The following is an 8,348-nucleotide window of genomic DNA, read 5'->3' as shown; positions in this document are numbered from 1 at the left end:
AGTGGAAAAGTGAGGAGGAGGAGGAAGCAGCTGTGTAACTAAGCTCAGCTCATATCAACTGATCATATCAGCTCTGGTAAATAACTGTTACATCAACAGACATGGTTCAGTTATGATAATGTTCCTTTCTCTTCTTCCTGTAAAGAAGTTTATTGTTTCGAAAAAGTGCGTTACGAATAAAGTTTGCTTGCGTGGTAACTGCCGGTTGGTCAAGGGGGGCAGAGTCACAGCTCCTCACAAACACAAACGATGACTGAACAATGAAAAGGAAATAAAAAATGTATTTGTCTGATTATCAGGCTAATTTCAGTATTCAGCAGAATAAAAATATATGGGCAACATCTGATTTGAATCAGAGCTGAAACAATTTGTCGATCGATTATACATAAATAAATAAATAATCTAATTTAAAAGTGAAGATTTGGAGGTCAGACGTGATATCTGCAGTTTAACTGATGATGAAAATAAATTGTTAATCTAAATAACTGAAAATCAAAGGTCTTGAATCAGGGGGGACAGTTCAAAATCTGACCTGTCTCCCAGGTTCAGGTCCAGGCTGACCGGGCTGCTGCTGTTCCTCTCGCTGCTCTCGTACCCGCTCTCCATCCTCTGGATCAGCCTGGGAGGAGGAGGAGGAGGAGGAGGCAGCTCTGCAGCTCCTCCACCTCCTCTGTGGCTGCTGGAGACGGATGGGAGAGTCCAGGAGGCACCGGGCCGGACAGACGTCACCTCCAACGGGGTCGGGAAGGAGGAGGAGGTGTCTGCTCCCTCGGAGCCCGGCGCTGCAGAGTCGTCGGGCAGCGCGGCGCTGAGCGGGCTGTACCCCGCCTGCCGCCGCCTCTCGCGGTTGAAGATGCTGTCGATGTTGAGCACCTCTCTCCGGGGCTTCCACGCTGGCCGGTACCTCCCCGACCCGGTTCCTCCAGAGGAGCTGGACTTGGACTCGCTGCTCGTGCTTTCGGCCTCCCAGTCCTGGGGTTTACTGGAGGAGGAGGAGCAGAGAGCAGAAGTGGGGGCAAGGGGGTGCCGGCCGTTGGCGGCGGAGGAGGAGGAGGAGGAGGATGAGACTTCGGACGCTAGGACGGCGGCCGGTAAAGAGGTGGATGAAGAGGAGGAGAGGGGTCGGCTGTGCAGGATGTTGCTCATGGTCTCCTTGAAGTCTCGGAGGCGACTGGTTGAGGATGAGAAGGAGGAGGAGGAGGAGGAAGGTTTGGGAAGGTGACGAGGAACCTGCTGCTCTTTCAACGTCTCTCCTTGAGGTTAAAGAGAAAAGAGGGTAGAGAAGAGAAGAGGAAGATATTTACACAGAGGCAGTAAGAGAAGGTAAAGAAGAGAGGAGGAAGATAGACGAAGTTACAAGTGGACAAGTGAGGGTGAAAGAAAGGTAAATGAAAAACAAAGATTAAATCAAAGGAGCGAATGTGAAAATGAATAAAGAAACTGAGTGAACGATGTTAATATGACACTCAACAAAATCTTCTCTTTATTTTCTTCGATGTTTATAAAAGAAATTCTGGTGAACTTCTTTTAAAAAATGTTTTTGAGCTCCACTGTTGTATATTTCAGATCTTTCTTGTCCCACTAGCATCAAGGAGAGGCTCAGAGATTTTACAAGAAACACTGAATAAAGACGAGCTTCACTCCAATTTCATATATAGCTGGCATTCATATCAGTTTAATATTTTACATAGATTTTTATATACAGGATCAACGTATCACATTATCAATAGATCTGCCCAGCAGTTCCCTCTCTGGCCTCTGATTGGCCCCTACCCTCGCTGTGGTACCCGGCCGATGAGGCTTCCTTGTCGGGCTTAGATCGCCGGCTGCGGCTAGAGCTCCGCCTCCTATCCCCGGCCCCGCGTCCCTTCCTCAGAGACTGTTGCTGCTGCTGCTGTTCACTGTCCGTCACGTGGCCTTGGCAACGAGAAGCATGGCAACGGATGTTCAAAGTGCGTCGGACACCGATGCAAAGCAGCACACACACAATGACAGAAGTAAAAAGAAGCAGCATGGCAGAGTGTGATGGGTCGTGGTGGGGGGGGGGGGGTCAAAGGTCTTAGGGTTTTGTTTGACTATATGTTTAAACAGAATTAATGGTGTGATGTGAGAGAAATGACTCGCTGCGATTGGTTGACAACATGCAGGACGACAGCTGATGGTCTGTGGCTCGTTCCATTCACACCAAACACATTATCATCATCAGGGTCTTTACTTTACACTGGCTGCTCTTTAGAGTCTTTGCTAATGTAGTAATGTATTTATTCATAAAAAAAACTCTACATATTTTGGGATATATGTATACTATGAGTACAAGGTTTATTAGCCAGTGTTTGTGGAAATTAAAATGTTTCATAATGTTTGTATAAAACAGAGAAAATACACACATTTTAACAATGAGAACAAGAGCTAGTGAACAAATCCGTTGGAATTTTTGATTTAAATGTTTTAACTTTTAGCAAAATCACTGTACAACTACTTTGTATCCAGACAAAGTGGAAAAAACGATTTGTGGATGACTCGTTAGCTTTGAAACATAGAGCAGCATGTCGTCTGCATACAACGACATTTTGCTCATTAGAAAGACTCAGGTTGGTCAGAATAAGATGTTTGGAGATCAAGCAACAGAATAAAATTATTCTACTGTTAATTATTAGCTTTCGAACCCACCTATGGTATCCAGGCTGCAGTGCGAGGCGTGCAGGGGTCCTTCCGGACCAGGACGTTCGACGCAGATGACGGTTCCCTGGGAGTCGGACGAGTAGTGACTGGCCAGGGACTCATGGTGAGAGTGGGAGGGCTGTCGGCACGAGTAGCTCTCCGTCGACGAATCGGTGCGAGTGTCGCTGGAGATTGACGGCTCGCGGCCTGACCGCGGTGGAGGAGGTCGAGGTGTCAGTGGTGATTTACGGTACATGTATACACATACACACAAATACACAGCACATCCTATCAGACATTCCTAACATCACTGCTGCTATAAATACTACGACAAGTACAACAGACACAGACTACTTCCTCAAGCCTCGCCTGTCATAGTACTACGACTATTTACAAGCACCGCAGATCCTGGTTTAGTTACCTGAATGTTTGCTGCTGTGCTACTACTACGACTCCTAGTTGTGTTGTAGTTACCCGAGTCTTCGCTGTCGTAACAGGCCTTGTTGAGGTGGTGGAGGTCGAGGCGCGAGGGCAGGTCCTGCACCGACACCGGCGTCCCGCGGGGGTCGGCGTACAGCAGCAGCAGTGGCTGGTAGTGGCCCTTGATGCAGCGGGAAACCACGTCCTTCCACTTGGGACCGATCTGCCGGCGAGAGGAGGGGGGACGGTAAACTCCAACAACTGACGACGATTGTACAAAATACAGACATTCAAACGCCTGCTGTTGTGGAAGAAAATATAAATAAATCAGCTGTTATTTTACTTTTTGTTCTCTAATGTTTGCATATTTTTGGTGTTATCTAACTTTCTTTTTTCTTTTGGATAACTTATTTTTCTGGTTATATTTATATCATGAATTTTTTATTCAATTTTATTCATTCACTCTTCATTTTGCCTTTTGCTAAAGTTTAAACTGAATCAACAGAAAATTAACTGGCAAATAATTTGATGATCAACTAATTGTTCTGGTCGATTTTTTAAGTGAAAAAACAAAGTTACAAAACTTTTTGCCCGTTCAAACTTCTTAAAATTGAAATCAATGCTGACAGTGTAAGGCCGAAAATTTTACTTTTAGCCTTTGTCATGTCAGTGTGGACACGGTAGAGTAAAAACAATTAAAACACGTATTCATCCAATTTTTTGAAATGGCAGATATTGTCATTATAAAAAGACTTTTCTGCATCAAACCATCCGCTGTATTTATGTAAAGTAGCAGTGGGGACATTTACCAGCCGCAGTCAGGACGTCCCGTTCACCTGGAAAATAACGCTCGGCAGGTAAAACAGAGGGAAACTGAAATAGTAGGAACTGTTCCGTCCTGTGGTCAGAAACAAACGCCGTCCTCTGTCCGTTTGTCTTTTTTTTTGTGCGACCGAAATCCTCCTGTTCGTTTGTTATTTCAACCCTTCCTCCATTTTCCAAAAAGTCCGTGTCCACGTCCAGCTCTGCCCGGATCTGACGGGACGTCCCGAAAACTCAAACGCAGACACGTCCGCCAACCGTGTGTGTGTGTGTGTGTGTGTGTTTGTGTTAGAGAAAGAAAGAGATAGAATGAAAGTCTGCAGTGTGAGCAAAAGTGACGGCTGTGGTGGGATGTGTGTGTGCGTGTGCGTGTGCGTGTGTGTGTGTGTGTGTGTTCTGACCACACCCTCAGTTCTGTCCAGCTGGACTGATAAACAATAGAGGGATATCCTTGTTTTCACAACCAGCAGAGAGAGAGAGAGGGAGGGAGAGAGACATAGAGGCAAGACAGGGAGAGAGAGAGGGAGAGGGAATGAGATCTCATTCCACCAGTGTTTTTATTACACAGCAACGGTAGAAGAGAAAGCAAAGAGAGAGGAGGAACAAAATTAATAAAAAAGAGGAGGAGGAGGAAGGAAGGAAGAGGAGGTAGAAGAAGGGAGATAGGAGACGGAGCGAGGAGAGAGTGTGAGGATGGACAGGAAGACAAAAGGTCACTTACGACAGTATGAGGTCATTTCCTTTCCTTAACCTGCCTCACAAACACACTGTTTCTATATCTGTGGGGACCTTCACTCCATCAATATTTCAGATCATCTGTTGTAAATCAAATCTAATGACTGGCTCTGTCTGAAGTCACAAAATTATCAAAAATAAGAGTTTATTGATATAGCACATACATCAAAGTGCTTTTATAGAAAAGGCAAACATAAAAAGTTCTTCAGTAAATGTTGATTATTTATCAAAATTATATTAGAGCTGAAAAACTTAGTTGATAGAAAAAATATTTGTCTTCTATTTCACAATTACTCATTAAATTAATGGAGAAAATGAAAACTATATTATATATAGAATTATATTTTTTTAAATATATATACAATATATAAATATTTTTTAAATTATATATATACTACTTTTTACAATTTTCTTTTTTTTAATTGAGTATTGAAATAGAAGACAATTTTTTTTTCAATCAACTTATTTTTCAGCTCTACTTATAATATAATTTTGATAGATAATCAATATTGACTGAAGAACGATTTAAGGTATATACATATATATATTTTTAATATAAATTACATAAATGTTTCTGTCTAATCTCTGAGACCAAAGGTGAGTCATTTGAAGAAGTGGACTGTGATTTCAGTCCTGTTTTGAAGGACTGAAATCACTTGATTCTGTTTTATGTAATGTAATTTCTTGGTGATACCAATTTTTTGCGGGCATTTTATATGATGATGTCCCATGCAGATGGGGGAATCGAACAGGGGCCGTCCAACGTGTGGCGTTTGACTCTGTACCTCCTTGACGTGTGCGTCGTCGAAATACATCCATCGGCGGATCTTCGTCTGGAAGAAGAAGGTGGAGTAATGTTTCCCGTAGTAACACACCATGCCCACCAGGTAGAGCTCCGACTGACGGGCCTTTTCCTCCGTCACCCTGTAGAACAACTGACACACAGAGGGAAGAGAAGAAGAAGACCTGGTCAACGTCTGGTTCTTCTTCTTCTTCTACCTCTGCTGTTATTCTCCTTCTTACGTCGCCCAGACGTAGGCAGGTTCCCAGCGTGTGAATGACGTCCTCCGCCAGGTCCGAGTGCTCCGAGTCCCAGACGAGACCGATGGTGATGATCTCTGGACTGTTGAGGAGGACGCGAGCGATCCGGAGCTGCTGACCACACTGTCTCTGAGTAAGAGGAGGAGGAGCCACATCAAACACTCTCAGCTGAGGAAGCTAAACGTTGGTATGAATATGTGACAGTATATATGAGTTATGATTGTGTCTTACGGGACAGCTGCGCAGATCGCCCATGCTGGCGTTTCGCAGCAGCTCGCCGAACATGCTCGGAGTCGCCTTCTCCCTCGACTCCAGCATCTTCACTGCTTGGTTACTGAGGAAGAGGAGGAGACGTGACGTTTACTTGCTCCGGGTTAAATCATGTTTCCTATCACACATCTACTTTGGAGATCAACACCACATTAAAAATGATTCAGTTTAAAGCAAAAAAGACGAGAGAATGTGACTGTGTGTGTGTGTGTGTGTGTGTGTGTGTGTGTGTGTGTGTGTGTGTGTGTGTGTGTGTGTGTGTGTGTGTGTGAGACTATGTTTGGCTCTCATCTGAAAAGAGGTAAGTTGAGGCCACTCCCCCTCACTCTTGTCGCTAGGTTACACTCAGGGGTCCCCAAGGCAACAGACTAATTCATCTAGGCTCCTAAGGTGTTTCCCTCTCACACACACACACACACACACACACACACACACACACACACACACACACACACACACACACACACACACACACACACACACACACACACACACACACACACACACACACACACACACACACTTACCACAGAGAGGTGGTGGAGATGTAGTGGACCATCTGAATGAAGGGCAGAGGGTCTGAGGACGCTCCACAGCTGCTGCACACACACTGACAAACACACACACACAACACAAGGTAAACATGGCGTCTGACACAGTTTTCTTTCATCAGCAAAACTCAGCTGTGACTTTACTGTGTTTACTGAACATCAGAGAATGTAAACCTTCTCAAGTCACAACCCACATTAACATTATGAACCTGAATATGAACAGAATGCATCTGAAAATAATAATAATAATATCAATAATAATCATCACCTGCTCGTAGAGCGTCATTGCGAACTTCTGGTGGGGGATGCAGTGTCTGGCGGTGCAGATGTCCTCTTTGGTCTCATCCGAGATGTGGAAGTGGATCCTCATCAGGATGTTTTCCTGCAGAGACACAGAAGATCCAACTGCTCACAGATCTGTGCGTGTGTGTGTGTGTGTGTGTGTGTGTGTGTGTGTGTGTGTGTGTGTGTGTGTGTGTGTGTGCTGCCTTACGAAGCACTCCGCAGCGTCATCCATGATGCCAAGCTGAAACCTCTGCTCGTCCTGGAAGGTTTTGGCGAGCGCGCTGCGGAGTGCGTCGGCCGGTAAAACCTTCTCGCTGCTGTACTGAAACTGAGCGAAGATGCTCTGGATACACAGGAAGACACAGACACAAGGTCAGAGGTCAGAGGTCAGGCACGGGGGAAGCTGGGTCCAGGATCGTTGGGGGGGGGGGGGGGTCTGATGCTCACTCACCTTCAGCGCGCAGAAGATGCACGAGTCCTCCATACACTTGTGAGTCGTCAGCTGACGGAAACTACGACGGAAGATGTCGAGGTGCCACAGGACCTGAGAGGGACAGAAGAAGAAGATTAGGAAATATCAGTTAAGAAAACCATTTTCCAAGCATTCCAATTCCCAAAATAATAATAAAAAACTCTAGGTGTTTCCAAATATCTTAAAATCCTCAGCTCTGCAGGAGGAAATATAGTGATGGGGTGTTGCTGCGTCCTGCTGCTTTGACTCCAATTCACACGCGGTGTGATGCGTTTACATGAGCAACGCTACCGGCCAATCACTTGTCAGCACCAACGCACGGCTGCTGCCCCTGACAACTGGCCAACCAGAGATCAAGTGAGGAAGAGACCCTGAGACACGGTCCAAAGCGTGTTTAAGAGAGCAGGACCGACTGTGTGTGTGTGTGTGTGTGTGTGTGTGTGTGTGTGTGTGTGTGTGTGTGTGTGTGTGTGTATGTGTGTGTGTGTGTGTGTGTGTGTGCACACGTCAGAGTGTGTTCGTCACTTTCTCCATCTGCTGCAGGAAAAACCATCTGTGCTCCTGCGTGACGACAACTTCTCTGGAAGACAAGTGTGTGTGTGTGAGAGAGAGAGAGCGAGAAGAGATGGAGTGTGTCAAAGTCAGAGTGATGTTAGGAGATAAGAGTCTGTGTGTGTGTGTGTGTGTGTGTGTGTGTGTGTGTGAGGGAGTGTGTGACAAGACAAAGAGAGGGAAAAAGCTGAACATGATGTTGCATGTGTCAGAAAGAACAAATGTCACGATCGCTGCGCATCTCTTTGTGCGTGTGTGTGTGTGCGTGAAGTAACAGAGCGACAGAAGTTGAACAGTGTACCCTCCCTCAGTAGTCCTGGGCTCTTTCGCTGTTAAAATAAAATTGCTTTACACTTTTGCCTTTTTTACACAAGGTGAAAAAATGGTCACCATGCCGATGTTTGGTTTCTTTTTTCGCCTGTATGATCTGATGAATAATTTCTTCACTTTGAAAACCGGTATCAACATTTCAGACTCAAAAACACTAAAACCCAGACAATGTGATCAGAAACATTGTGTTTTTTTTGTCTATAATGAAA

General features: G+C 45.2%; 1 protein-coding gene across 5 annotated transcripts in view; it reads right to left on the bottom strand.

Moving 5' to 3' along the window:
* usp54a (ubiquitin specific peptidase 54a) overlaps window positions 1-8,348 on the bottom strand; it is a 43,570-nt gene that overhangs the window by 11,580 nt on the left and 23,642 nt on the right. For 4 of the 5 annotated variants that reach the window (XM_047335062.1, XM_047335064.1, XM_035605256.2 and 1 more), the window contains 11 exons: window positions 7,237-7,329; window positions 6,994-7,128; window positions 6,769-6,882; window positions 6,477-6,559; window positions 5,911-6,013; window positions 5,662-5,808; window positions 5,424-5,573; window positions 3,136-3,304; window positions 2,671-2,868; window positions 1,774-1,917; window positions 533-1,253 (listed from right to left, as the gene is read on the bottom strand). In XM_047335062.1, the coding sequence (XP_047191018.1) occupies window positions 533-1,253; window positions 1,774-1,917; window positions 2,671-2,868; window positions 3,136-3,304; window positions 5,424-5,573; window positions 5,662-5,808; window positions 5,911-6,013; window positions 6,477-6,559; window positions 6,769-6,882; window positions 6,994-7,128; window positions 7,237-7,329 (2,057 nt within the window). The remainder of the gene's footprint in view (window positions 1-532; window positions 1,254-1,773; window positions 1,918-2,670; window positions 2,869-3,135; window positions 3,305-5,423; window positions 5,574-5,661; window positions 5,809-5,910; window positions 6,014-6,476; window positions 6,560-6,768; window positions 6,883-6,993; window positions 7,129-7,236; window positions 7,330-8,348) is intronic. The other variant, XM_047335063.1, reaches the window with a different exon arrangement.

Source organism: Scophthalmus maximus, chromosome 10 (genome assembly GCF_022379125.1).
Source record: "Scophthalmus maximus strain ysfricsl-2021 chromosome 10, ASM2237912v1, whole genome shotgun sequence".
NCBI lineage: Eukaryota > Metazoa > Chordata > Actinopteri > Pleuronectiformes > Scophthalmidae > Scophthalmus > Scophthalmus maximus.
This window is presented reverse-complemented; position numbering and strand designations above follow the sequence as displayed.